The sequence below is a fragment of the Colletes latitarsis genome, chromosome 14 (genome assembly GCF_051014445.1).
Source record: "Colletes latitarsis isolate SP2378_abdomen chromosome 14, iyColLati1, whole genome shotgun sequence".
NCBI classification, from domain to species: Eukaryota; Metazoa; Arthropoda; class Insecta; order Hymenoptera; family Colletidae; genus Colletes; species Colletes latitarsis.
This window is the reverse complement of record NC_135147.1, coordinates 29595779-29610176: the sequence shown is the minus strand read 5'-3', so window position 1 is coordinate 29610176 and position 14398 is coordinate 29595779. Positions and strand designations below refer to the sequence as shown.

The window sequence follows — 14398 nt, the reverse complement described above, 5'->3', positions numbered from 1 at the left end:
AAACACTAGAGCTGTTTGCCTATCAATACTAATTCAGTGAATAGTTTCTCAATTGACCGCCATCCATGAGAAGAGGCCGCCAAAATCACCTCGGAATTTTCAGGTCGGTATGGCAGTCAGATTGGGCCACGAAAGTCCATAAGGTAAAAGGTGTACTCGTATACTTCATCTGTGGTTATATTATATTAATCATTTGGGGGGATTCATATACATATGTAAAGGAAAACAGAGGAAGATTAAAAACTGTTGAAACTCGATGAAATTTATAAACTTGTTTTGAAGTATAGGTTTGAACTTTGGAAGTAATGAATTACGTGTGCTAACAAGTATTTAATAGTAACTTTATTCAGACTTCTTTGTGATTACGCAACGTTATGAAATCCCTATTTTTACGTAACTCGTTAATACCAATGTATGCGTCATAATACCGAGGCCTATTTCAATACGTATACGTGTAACGACAGAACCCCTCTCAAGCTGTTTAAAAGGATAATTGTGCTGCGTAAAAACCTTAAGGCTGTACAGTGTCTCCCTCGGTCGACTTTTCGGAAAATGAAACTTTCAAGGTTATCTGAATCTTCGATCTAATAAACATCATTATTTCCTAATTGTGTTGATGTTCCGTAATAAATGTAAAGAAGGGCTGCTTTAACGTACGCTATTTAGATTCTGCTATTAATGTAACTATGGAACACATATTTGTCATGCCAAAGTATTTAACATATGACGTAATAGACTGTACAAATACGTACGTACATTTATGGTATTAATTGTCATACGAAAATTCAAGAAAGAATCAAAATACGTATGAATTTTAAGAATACAATCTTTCAAAATTACAAGTATAAACTTATAAAAGATATTTTTGTAGTTGGTAGAAAGCGAATGTCAAAACATAGAATTTTGAAAGGTTCCAAAGTTATATGTAATTTTTACGTTTAATGAACTTGAAATTAATATATCGAAATGTCTAACCTACGTTATTGTGTTGTAGGGATCTGAAATTACGTTCTTCGTAAACGTGATGTTTACTACGAGAGGGAAGCACCGTCGCAAGTGCCTAAAATGGCGGGTGTGCTGTTCGAGGATATTTTCAACGTAAAAGACATGGACCCGGAAGGCAAGAAGTTCGACAGGGGTAAGTCCGAAACGTTGTTCACATCTTCATGTATTTATTAACTGTGTCACGCCCGAATACTTCGCCTTGGCGTGGATTTTTTAAGCCTTGAAAGAGGTACGTTTCGTCAACGTTTGTCCCTTGCGGAAGTTGCCGGGAAGCACATGGTGTGACAGCTTGATTTAAATACTGGTTTTCGTATGTGAACTCTCTAAGAAATTGTTTCGATTACTTGCTACAAGTAGTACGCTTATCATCCAATGTTTCTTCATTGATAAGATTGTTGAGTAATTGTTTGGAAGATTCTAAATTGCACTAGTCATTCGTTGACCATCTTATCTTCTGTGAGGGCGGGTAATTTGAAACATGAATGTCAAACAAAACAATTGTTACAGAATCGTATCTTGTTGATTTAACATATACGTAACAAATGTTTCATGAATAGTAAAAATGGTTATATGTATAACAGAAGTAGTATTAGCAAAATGAACTTTTTATGTTACTTTAATAGTTCTTCAATATTATTATTTTGTCATAATCGAGTTCAGTGTAACACTCAATATTACGTATTGACATTACCTTCGCGTAGCATAAAGATTCTGCCAGCATAATCTTTTTCGAGTAAGAGGACGCAAGGGTCGAGTATGTTTGACATTAATTTGAAAGGCAGTGCTTCGTAACAATGCAGCTTCGTTCTTTTCATCGCCTTGAACTGTGATTTGATATTTGTCGCTCATGTTTCTTTTACCCGACTAACAAATTATACAGATAATTCTCGATATACAAAAATTACGATTCCGTGACACGAAGAATTTCGTTGAAGCTTTTGGTGATTGTGCAGCACCACGTGCTTAACAATGTGCATTGTTTTACTTATCGGAACCTCTTATCGGTTTTCTGTTTTATATTCGGCGAAAAGTGACGAAATCGAACCGCTTTTGTGTTTCGCGATACTGTATTCGTTTCGACTATTACGATTTTACGAACGACGAGGTTTATTCTTTGTAGACAATTTTATGCAGCAAACTGAAAAGTATAGTTATTTATTATTACACGAATGAACAATTTTTAAATTCATAGATCCTCTTTTTGAAATACAATTTTTAATCGCGATAAATTTAGAAACAGTATAATATTACTTTTGCATTTATACAGGGTTTTATTGTTTTTTAATGTAATTGCTAAATAATTTCAATCTTTTGTTGTCGTGCTTATTCGTTGCAGATAGACTAGTAGATTCAAGGTCATTAAATTTGTTTCTTGCATAACAGAGTAATGTTTTAGATGTTAAAAGGAAGTTAGAAACCTTGAAACAGAACCCTTTTGTCGTGTCGTGTCGTACAGAGGATCAGTTTTTAAGACAATGGCGTAATTCGTGAAAAAAAATGTGGTGCGTATCGCAGCGTCACCCTATATTTTCACCTACATTATCGCTGGGTAAAGGGTTCCGCTGGAACAGCAGCGTTCCATGCAGATGGGTGTTAGTGGAGTCAGCTACGCGAGTGAGCGAGAGAAAAGATGTGATCTCGGTTAGCGGGGTAGGGAAAGGAGGGGGTGGTGGAGCTGTGGAACGAGCAAGAGAGGCTCGGAGGCAACTCGAAGGATCGTGCGGAGCAGGGGCGCACTCTGGGGCAATGCGAGGGAGGAATTGCATTCCCCCTGCTACGAATATCAATTCTTTAACCATTACAATTTTTTTATGTTGCACAATGAAAGTACTTGCTCCAATTTGTTTCGCGACAGATCTATCTAAACGAAAGATGTTAAATTTATTTTCGTCTACGAAAGCGACATCAGGGAACGTTAATTTTTATTAAATTTATTACGAAATAATCCGTCTCGGTTAATTTTTAATTGCTTCGCGTATTATTGTATTTCTGGGTATGTCACGTAGTGTGAAGGCTGACTGTACGGTAAAAGGACTTTTTTTTCATCACGTACCGCATACGATTTCGCTCTCGAAATTTGACGTGCATCGAAGAACGCATTGTTCAAAGCTTTCCTCGCGAGAGAAAAAGTACGACTAATCGCAGCGCCGCTCGTGGTTGTGAATCCAAGCTGCATGGTTCGAAACTTTCCGCCCGCGACGAAGGCATTTCGTTCTCGTTTACCGTATCTCAGTCGTGACCCGATGCATCACTTTTAGGCTAGTCCCATCCTTCCAATATTCGAATGCGCTAACATCCGGGAAACAGTCCCCAAGCCTAACCCGGGATACAGTCCTACCGTACCGTCGAAATCTATTCAGCATACGTTCTACATATGTAGTGCTCTCTGGGAACGATCCTCGCGCAATACCAACGACCAATTGGCCAACGGGTCCAAAACTTCGTTTCGAGTTTCCAAGCGTTGCTCTGATTTCGCCGTATATGATTCATCGTCGCTGACAAAGATGTTCGTGGCCATTATTTATGCGATTCCTCTCGACTTTCACCGGCCGACGCGTTACAGACGCGTTTATATAGGTATATAGAATAAAAGGGCGGTGGGACGCGATCCGTTGGCAGGCAGCTCCGTCGCGGCTGCTGGGAGGGTGTGGCGCGGTGAAGGGTACGGTAAGCGGAGTGATGGGTCTGCAGGGGGGTTGAGGGGTGAAAGACGAGGGGGCTGGCAGTCTGCTGCGGCCGGTCGATGCAGCAACGATGCCCGCAGCCGCAGCAGCAGCAGGCAGCACCGAGCAACATCGCATTCGCGTAATACGACGCGACTCTGTATACCGTGGGGAGGTTGTCGAAGTGGGGGGTGGGGGGGGGGGAGCAGCCGGGACGCGTTAGACCGACCGTGGTGGGGGTTGACACGGTCAAGGTCAGTTTCGGTTCCAAGGTCGCGGGGAGATGTCATCTCAGGAGGGAGACGCGCGGTCTTTCCTTCTCTGTCTTGCTTACTCGTTCGCGTTGCCTTCTATTTCGTCGTTCGGTGTGTCTGCATCGCGTTCCACCGTTGACTCGGTCTTCCTCGTGCTTCTTTCCTCGATATCTCTGTGCGCACCAGCAATTGTGACGTATTATAATAGCGATTTCTTCGTCTCGAAATGAATTTTCTTCCAAGATTGGCATTAGCTGGCTAAAATCTACGTTCCAACGGTACACGATCCAAGCTCGAATCGCTTGGTCAATCAGTGCTTTATTTGCAGAAGCATGTAAATCTGTTCCCATGGTTGTTTGGTCGGTCATCTGATTTCGTTCCGACACTTTTTATCGAACGGTCGAACAATTCAATGGCCCGAACGCGACGAACGTTATGGTTCGTTATGCGCCGTCGAATTAATAAATTCCCAAAAACGCGAGCAACGGTCGTCGATTTCACAAACACGGTGAATAGTGCCTATTTCGCTCGCTTGGACAGACTGGACGGGGAAACGGACGCATCGAGAGAGGAAAATTATATTATTAATTTGTTCCCATTAATCCCAACCTCTTGTTTCTGACGGACGGTTCCGTAGCCATGATATTCCAATAGGACACGTGCCTGTAATTCCAACGTACGATATCGACTTCGTTTCCATTTTCGTGTATAAAATTAATCGCGCGGAATGGGCGTTGTCAGCGAATTTCATCCGTGAAATGCCTCCGCGGGACGCGCGCCACGGATGATTTTGCAAAACTCAATACAGTTCTCGTTTCGACGAATTTACCCAAAATGTGGTTCAAAGATTTTAGAAATTCAAAGATCTAAAAATGCGCGAGGTTAGTCAAAACCCTAGAACTTTGCCATCGGTACATTTACAGTCTGTAAAAGTCAATATAGGTTTAGACCTCTAGATTCAAGAGCGTATTTTAGTTTTTATAATAAAAAATTAGATCAATCTGGTAATGTATTAATCGGTCCAACCACTCGACGAATATTATTGTCTAGGGCCTTATCGAAAACTATTTTGCTACTGGTTGCACCGTTCTTGCTAAATTTGTGGGTGCGCCACTGTCGACTGGTAACTCTAGCAAGACATAAAGAAGACAGTCGAACAGGTCGACTGATACACATCGGAACGAAGGTCAACGACGATGATCGACTGTCGCGAAGGCCAATCGTGTATGAAGATTAAATCATCGTTTATGGGCCAACTTTCATTCAGTCTGATCGATAGCGTGAATCTGAACTGTATTCTAATGCTGCTTTTCTTTTCGCCCCAGACTCATCGTCGAATTGCCTTGTTCGAAACAATAAAGCAATTCGAGGGCATCTTTTGACTTGGGAGGTTTAAAGAAAGTTTCCAAGTTCCTAACTTTTTTTAATTAAGAAAATATTTATCTATTTATTTATCTAGTCTGCCGCTTATTGCGCGTTTTAAGGTCGATCATCAAAGTTTCGAACTCGTTTATTCGGCCATTGTTAAAAAACGTGTCCTAACCTCTGCACTGCCGTATCATTTATCTAGAGGAGCTCCTCGAAGTCGATACAGCCACGGTAGTTCCAGAAAACTTTAAATCCCAGAGAGTGTATCTGTATATATGGGCAGGACGCCCAATATGCGATTAAGGTCACAACCTTGACCGACAACTGCACCGGGAAAGAGTCTGAAATCTGTAACGAGTCGGATAAATTCGCCACAGTAATATTTACAGAAAGTTTCGATACTCTTGCTAGTGACCGATACGCTTCTTAACTCGTTCAATTTGTTTAACCCATCAAGGGGAAGAACCTCTTTCTCAATATTTATTTCAAAGTATACTTTTCACGATAAGATATCGTCGTATAAAATATAACGACCACCTTGAGACGCACTAGTAAAATATTTACTATCAGGTGCACCATGAATTGAACGTCAGTTATGGATATAGTCTTCGGTCGGAATGACCAAGGTTGTTCGCGAATACTTGGCAATTTGGTCCCTTTCGAAAATCGAACGAAAGTCTTGAGTCTCTGGTTGCGCAATCTTCAAAGATCGTTTCTCTCAGTAGGTCACCTTCCAATGTCGGGTGCTGAGGTAATTCGAGCAATTTGCTCGGACAACTCAGGCAGATCGTTGGCGAGCCTAATAATTTCCTCCTTCTGTCCAAGAATCGTGCATACATACGTGATTTGACGTTATTTTTAGGAATGGAAATTCGCTGTGCGATTCCGCGAATGATAGAATCATGCACAGGGATAACTTGCAGGCGTTCCGACAGTAAAAAAACAAATTGCAAACTAATCTTCTCTTTATTCGATCGATACATAATAAATTAAAAACTAATGTTTTCACGTGTATAGCACGTGGACATTGGCTGCATCAAATTACACTTGAAACAATGTCCAGACTCTATTAGGTGCCACCATGGTTTCTTTAACGACCTAATCAAAGCAGATGGCGCAGAGTCTAATTACTAGGTTAACCTATACATTTGCAACGACGTGATTGTGACTTCGGTATACAGAATAACTAAATTTATCTCCAACGATCGATAGTCTAATATTTTTCAGTTGTTCGGAATTTTCTTTAGTCTCGCCTATTACGTAACGTCGTTGATCGTTTCGAACGGAAACACAATGAACTCGTTAACGCGACCGATTGTTCAGCGTTCAATTTTCGTTGGCGATTGCACAAGGCACATCCACGGGACCGAATAATAAAAAAATCTTTGAGAAACGTTCCTGGGAGCGCTCGAGTTACATCATACACCGGGCCGTATTATCCATTTAATCTGATAAATGACGCCGAGCTAATCAGGCAATGGCGAACGGAACGCACAACGCTACGCAACGAATGCAAGGCACGTACACAACACGCGCGTGATCCTCGTCCTCGCTGTTCTCCTCGCAGCCGCTAGACGTCCCATCTGCTTATTCCCTTTCTCTGTGACCCATTTCGGCGAAATGTAGCTAAAAAAAGAAGAAACGGAAAGCACAGAAATCGGAGAACGCGTGCAACGAACACGCGACGCTCAAGAAACAGATTGTTTTCGTCGTCAGTGGCGTACCTAGAAATTTAGTCGCTTTGCAATATTTTATTAGAAAAAATGAATATTTGTATCGGTATAAAACATAGTTGTTCCCTTGTACCCTCCTCGGTGCGCCATCGTACACTTGAGAATTCGGGATGCATGGTTAGTTAACGTTCGACAGTGGGACGAGTCACGATGGGAGCTTCTTTTCAGAGGCTCCGCCGAGACGCCTCGTGACGTTACATATTGTCGGACTAAAACGAGTCCACTTGTGCCAGATGCGATTCCTTTAAGTTAGCTGTTAGGTTGGCACACCTACGCGTCAGTAATTTAAGGCAATCTTTGCGTCGCATTAGCCGTGGTACAAATGTGTCCATTTAGAGGTAAAACGGTTCGATGGACGGTCTACGCGTGTATATCCATACATTTCGAGAATTGTCGCATTGTGTTGGAAGATTCATTGCACGAAGGCAGTATGTAGGTATACGGGCACTTGAGAACACTAGGGATATGCACATAACATCGAGATGAGTATAATCGATTATAATTGCGATGGCAATCATTGGTTAATATTGATCGTAATTACAGTTTTATCGAAAATATCCGCGAATAAAATGCAATTTAAGTAACGATTAACAATTACAACGATAGATGTAATTATTAATTCCAACAACCCGCAATTATAATTGAAATTGTCAAATGTAATTGGGCTAGGTAGGAGTGACAATTGTAATTGGAACGAGTGACAGCTACATTCGCAATTACGTTCGTAATTCTAGTCAGCAGTAATTGCTTTAAACAATTACAATTGTGTTTCTAGGGTCGCAGTTGCAATTATAATTGTAATTGTTGTTGTTTGTCATAAATTGTAAACTTGGCGGTTTACATCCCGTATCGTATTGCACAGAATTCCTTTGTTAAAACACGTATACATATACACACGAGAGCGACAAGTTACATGCGCGCGGACCTCAAATCTAGCAAGCAGTATTGATCGATTTCCTGCGAAAGGTGCTATCAGAGATGTAAATTTCTCCGGCAGCATCCTCGAAAACGCCAACATTCCCATCGAAACCGACAAGAAGGAATTTTGTCCGCTATAGCCGAGACATTCGCGACCGAGAGAGCGCGGTACCACTTGACGACGAAAGGAATCGTGCGATTGGCCGTGTTCGTCGCCGGCCGACCAATCGCGTGAATCCTTTAGCGTGGCGCGATGTGCCGGTTACCGGCTTTCGCGCTCGCGTTGTCTGGCTCTGCTAGCAATTGCGCGGCAAAGCAAGAAAAAGCGAGGGAGATCGGTGTACGTGTTCGCGGGAAAAAGACGAACGTAAAATCGCGATCGCGACGAAGACGACGAACGTTCGCGCTTGTGTGTACGTGGCCGAAAGAAAGAGAAAGAAATACGCGCACGGAAAGAACAACGAGGACAAAAGTAAATAGCGAAGAAGAAAATGGACATACCGGCGTGGAGACAGAGCGAGAAAGAGGAGGACAGAGGACGGGCGTGGAAACGGGAAGGTGCTACGGAGTAGCTGTAGGAGCGAGAAAGAAGTACAGAGAGCGCGAGAGGGACACGTCGATGAAAAAGGGGGGCACGGTGGTGCCGGCTGCCTTCGGCGAGTCGACAGTTTGGTGTTCGGTGTTGCTAGGCGCGAGGGCCACTGTCAGTGCCAAGGCGGCAGCCGGCAACCTTCTCGCGACCGCGAATCGAGCTACCTTTTTCTTCGTTTCTCGTCTTCGCGTATCCGTTCCTGTCATTCCTTTCGGTCTACCTCGCGGCCTCGTCGAGATCTACGATTCTGTCAATGTTTTCTCCTGAGAACGCGGTTCCCGTCGCGATGCGTTTTCGAGACTGTTCCAACGGTGAACCGGCACCCGATCGCGGGTCGACTTCTCTGGCAGCACTGCGTCGTCGTCGTCGTCGTCGTCGTCGTCGTCGTCGACGACGCGCTGCGTCTGCGTGCGTGTGTGCGTGAAAACCAGTGTTGGGCAAATTTTAATCGAAGCAACGATCCACGATCGCGATTTAGACGAATAATCGTTGATCGATCGCAACGATTGAATCAATCGTTAGTCACTTGCATCGTTGATTAAATTAATGGTTATGTTTCGGTGGCGTCGATTTGAAAGTAACGAATATTTCTTTTCCACGCAATTAATGAATTTAACTGCTCAAGGATGTTCTTGAATAGTTAATACGTTTGAACGGAATGTTCGATGTTTTCGATTTAATACCAGTGCAACATAATTAATTAATCGTCGTGATTAATATCGGTATTGAACCAGCGTATTTCGTATCGCGTTATCGATTAATTAATTGAGAAGAATCGGTCGATAAATGCCCAACACTGGTAAAAGTATAGAGATGTGGCATGGAGACACACAAATCCAACGAACTGATCGAACATGGGACATCTTTTGAACGATTTTGCAACGATTTCGTGCCGTAGGAACTGGTCAGTGATCTGGTAAGATGAAAATTAATTTTCGAAAGGCCTCGAAGCTGGATAGAAATCGAATGCTGCATGAATTTCACGGTTTTGTGAATAAATGAAACAGAATTCGATAATGAAACAATAATTTTTCATCAAAATTTTGCAAACGTTTGGGAACAGCCAATAAACTGTGCGATTTCATCCAGCTACGTATTTCAGCTTATCGATGATAAAGTTTTTACTACTCCTACATAATTTTAATGTTTATGGTTTATTTTAAAAATAAACCAAATAGTAACGTAAAATTGAAAAAGTGGTTATTACGAGAGACGATATTATGTACACGTAGAAATGATGAAATCGTCGAAATGCGTTTAAAATGTATCGGTTACCGAATTCTGCCAACGACGATACGCGGGAATGCTAATACTGCGCGTTTTATCGCGCCTTATCGGACGGTTAAATATCCTTTTCGAAAAGTAAAACCGTTTTGAACACTTTAAACGTACGTAACAATAGGTAACAACGACGTACGCGATAAATCGTTCCAATTTCATCGAGTGTCGCGTCTTATCTTGACTGTTCGATGCTGCTGAACATGTTTCCAACCGAATGTTTGCTAATAATATACAGTAACTTCGATACTTGATTTTTTAACTAAATATTATTTAGACTCGTAATTGCGACCTGCTAGTCATGTAAAGACTAAACAAGATATCGAATTATAATCCGTTGTAGTCTCCTAGAAACAAAACATGAAAACGTAGGCATCGTTCAGGCGTGGCTGTGCATTTTGCAGCTTCGCCGTACCGGCGTTTTGGTGCTTTTGATTTTGTAAGTCGAGAGCATACATTTTTTCCTCGTCGACTTTGAGCCGGTGTTAAGCATCGAATGTAACTCTCAAGGTTGACGCAATACCGTGAAATCATTGCAAGCCACTGGGAAGCCGTATCTCGTTTTCTTACAAATGTGTTATGTTCTCGTGACGTGTGTGTTGTCGTTGTGTTGGCAATCGTCGATCACACTTGCGCACGTGCGACGCATGTTTACAGACAAGCTGCGACGCAAAATCGACGCAGAGAGAGAGATCGATCGAAGAAAATTGCGTAGTTAACGGGTTGTATCCCCTGATCTGCCTCCATAGCACTTGGGGGTCTCCTAGGTGTTCCCGTTAACGCGATTAGGGGAATGAGTGTAAATCAACCGACTGGTCTTGCGTGCGCGGGTGAACCTGCGCAGCGCTCGCACCGTTTCACGACTGTTTTCGTGATCGATGCTCGAACCGTTTCCTACTCTTCTCTTCCTAACGTTTAATCATCCTTTCGTTATTTCTAGATCGATATATCTACGTGTACAAGTTTGGGATTCGTTCTTGTCGTTAAAAATAAATATGAACGCGGGTTTGGAAATTAAACGAATGCAGGAATTCGTTCGATCGAGCGAACCGTTGTTCCTAACGGTCAAATTCGTAGGATGTCTGCCATTTTTCGAACGCCGCGCCGCCGTCAAGTTAACCTTTAAGAAATTACTCTGGTGATTTTAGTTGAAAAGATCGATTGCTGTAATCTTTCAACTGCTACGCCGAGGTATATGAAATTTCTGATTTCTACGGATGATTCATAATTAAATTTATTCTAAATAAATCTCCAGGAACTATCTAGTTTTCATGCCGCCAAAGTAGAATTCCCCACTCGAGATGTTCTTTACACAGGTTTGTTCGCCGTGCGCACGTTAGTACAATATCTGTCCATTGGACGAACAGTATTTCTCTCGGGGAAATGTTTATGTACCTTCGACAAATGCCATCGTGTATATCGGTTGGAATCAATTATAATCAGAATTTACTGTGGTTGGCTTTTTTGTTTATCCGTTTCTCGTTACTATCGACCGACGGAGCTTAGCTATCCGATTATTGTGTTTCTTTCTGGCTCGGTTATGCTCGTAATTTCTCCCGGCCATTACTTTCTGCCAATCGAACCGCGATCAGAACCGGTTCTTAAATCTCGAATCATTACAAAACGTGTAGCTGTCCTCGGCTGGTTCCCTCAGCCTCTTTGCCGCGCACCGTGCGAGCATTTATCATTATTTATTTATTTCAGTAATTAATGAGTCGATGTACAATTTTGTACACAATTTTTCATAACACGTACAATTTTTAATTTTACATAGCGAAGGTTTATATGGCAGTAGCTCGTAAATGTAAATCTTTTAAAAGGCTGATTTTCTGCCCAAGTTATCAAATGATCATTTCTGTAATATTGCGTAAAAGATAAAATTCTGATATCTTGGACGATTCCCATAGAAGAGATTATATAATCTATATACCTATTTCTATTAATGTGTCGTGGATTTCAGGAAAATGTAACACATGTATCTTCGGTCTTCATCTCTGTCGTCATTAATTATAGGATACATTTGTTCAGCGTCGAAAATTTTACGTAATATCTCTGCAGACCTTATAATTTTTTCGAGATATCAAACACGCGACAGGTGATAAATTATCGCAGCTATGTGTGAATAACAACTGGGAGTACATATCTATAGCTACCATTTGCACGTTAGAAATAGCAGTTTACTTCTTCGAATCCCCGATTGAATTTGATACATAGAAGTTATAACTAAAAAGTAAAATTTATTATACAAATTTGACGTATTCGATCAAGATGTGCGTATCAAATTCTGCTCGAAACGTTTATAAGCAGATTCCTCTCTGTCTATTGGCACCAGCAGCCATGCTTGGGTCTCGAGAGTATATAACACCAGTGGTGAGATTTACGCTGGATCAGTAGTTAGTCCCTGAACAGGTAGGGCACTGTTTGGACGCAGTTCAGTGGTTAAACCCACTTCGACAGGCAGACAAATGAAGTGCTTATCGTATCTCGCAATTCCTCTATAATTCCTCGACTGGATCTAATGAAATTTTTTGCGCCCTCCACCATCTCGTCAACCGTAATAATATCTCCTACGCTTTTACGCGAGCACATTCTTCGGTTAAGTGCTCTCGCCGCTTTCAACGATTTTACTGACACGTTACTGACAATTAATTCCGTCGAATGACCGAAAAGGATACCTCTCGCGTGCCTCGGCCACTTGAAAAAGCTGAACGAGCAGATTAACAAAATGGTTTAACCGTCCCGACGCGTTCTCTTTTGCCGGGGAAACCGAAGCTAATAGATTCCGTTTATCGGTTGTGTATGGTCCGAGGAATATTGGGTATTTGATAATTTGCAAAACCACGGACGTCTCGTACATTATTTCAACATATTTTAATAACGAGCATAAAAATTATAATGTTTCGGAAGATGGAAAACGTTGGCTAAATCGAATTAAATTTCGTCGATTATTGGAGGTTAACGCGTCGCGTTTGCGCATGCACGGATCGTGTGATGCTCAATATGTCCGCCAGTTTGCGCGGGAATTGGTTTCGATCCGTCTCTAAGTTCGCTGGTCGATGTTCTAATCTGGAAATGTCTCGTGCGAGGGTTTAGACGCCGGGTAAAAGGAGAGATTGCTTTCGAGGATGGGTCTCTTTTACCAGTCGACCTTGAGCCCAGCTGACAAACCGAGGAAGAAACGGCGGCAACATCATCGTTCGAAAACAGGGGGATTGCGCAATGCTTCGAAATACCGTGACATCGGAACGCCCATCGTCGGTCACCCAGCTTACATCCTCAGGGTTCCTCTTTGTCTCAGCGAATTCGTAACGAGACGGAGAAGGAGCGGGGGAGAAAAGGCGCGCAGGCCAACGTGTGGTTGCCTCTTCGTTCTCTTCCCTGTTCCCTTCTGGTCACTCTCTCTCTCTTTCCCTCCCTTCCTCCCTCTCTCCCCATCGATTTCAGTCTCTTTGTATCTTTTACGCCGAACGCCGGCCTGTCCAACCGACGAATTTATTTTCGTACACGCCTTTCGACTTCACCGACAAGAGATTTATGCGAAATCGCGATCCGTGGCAAACTTTTAAGCGCTCTGGGATTATTCATACCGGCGGTTGCTCGATGAGGAATCAACGACGGTTTTTATATACGTTTTTTGGTTAAACGGAGATTCGGCCTCTGAAGTAATATATTTTCCCCCTTTCGTGTTTTTTTCCGCCAGTACTTCCGCGCTCTCCAATGATACCGGGAACATTTTTATTTAGTTTTTTCGTTTTACAAAAGGATACGACGGCATACAATATTTTTTCTAGCATAGCGCAATCAGGGGCGTACGTGGAGTACTTGTTGCCCGGGTATCGTTTCAAAAATATACATAAAATCGGTTAAAATTTAAACTAGACATTGCCAAAGAATTTGAAGTTGTACCACTTAAACTTTAAACTCTTTTTATAAATTTAAAAATAGTTTCGGGAGATACGGTTTTTACTGCCAGGTACGTTGTCAAGCAATCATTAGGCAATTTTACTGAAACGACTTAAAAGCGAGATAGTACGTCAGTTTCAACGTTCCGCGTGATTCTCGATGTAAATTTTTACGAAACAATTATCATAGAACATGTAGTCTGAACATTCGTGGCGACGGGACTCGTACGCGACGTAATTCTTTTCGATTATACCACTCGTTATTATTTTCAAGTTCTACGAACATTTTCCAAATATTTTTTTGCGTCATTTCGTTCGCGTAACGCAACGACGAACGCGTCGCTCCACGGTTGCATCGTCCCTCTAGTGGCAATTAAAGTCGATGGCAGTTTCCGTAGAGAAGATTCTCTTAATTCTCGTCATTCGACCCGCGAGCTTTATTAAAACTTCAAATGAAGGGTTTGCACGATGGCAGGTAAAAGTTGCGGGGATTTTTATTGGAAAAGTCGTAGACGTTTCGTTTTGCCCCTTTTCTGGTAACCATTAATATTTAATTATTGGTAGAAGTCGGTCCTCTAATTAGAGAAACTTTCGAGCGTCCTTAACGCGGGTTGCGAATCGAGTCAACTACAGAAGAGAGACACGAGCGTACCGGTAATTCGTCACGTGCCCCGTGACCTTCGAC

The 14398-nt window shown here is 42.2% G+C and overlaps 1 protein-coding gene across 1 annotated transcript in view; it reads left to right on the top strand.

The window, feature by feature from the left end:
* Positions 1–1023: 1023 nt before the first annotated feature.
* Positions 1024–14398, top strand: part of Rpb8 (DNA-directed RNA polymerases I, II, and III subunit Rpb8) — a 58639-nt gene continuing 45264 nt past the window's right edge. The window contains exon 1 of the mRNA XM_076782163.1: positions 1024–1138. Coding sequence (XP_076638278.1) covers positions 1066–1138 — 73 coding nt within the window. The 5' untranslated portion in view covers positions 1024–1065. The remainder of the gene's footprint in view (positions 1139–14398) is intronic.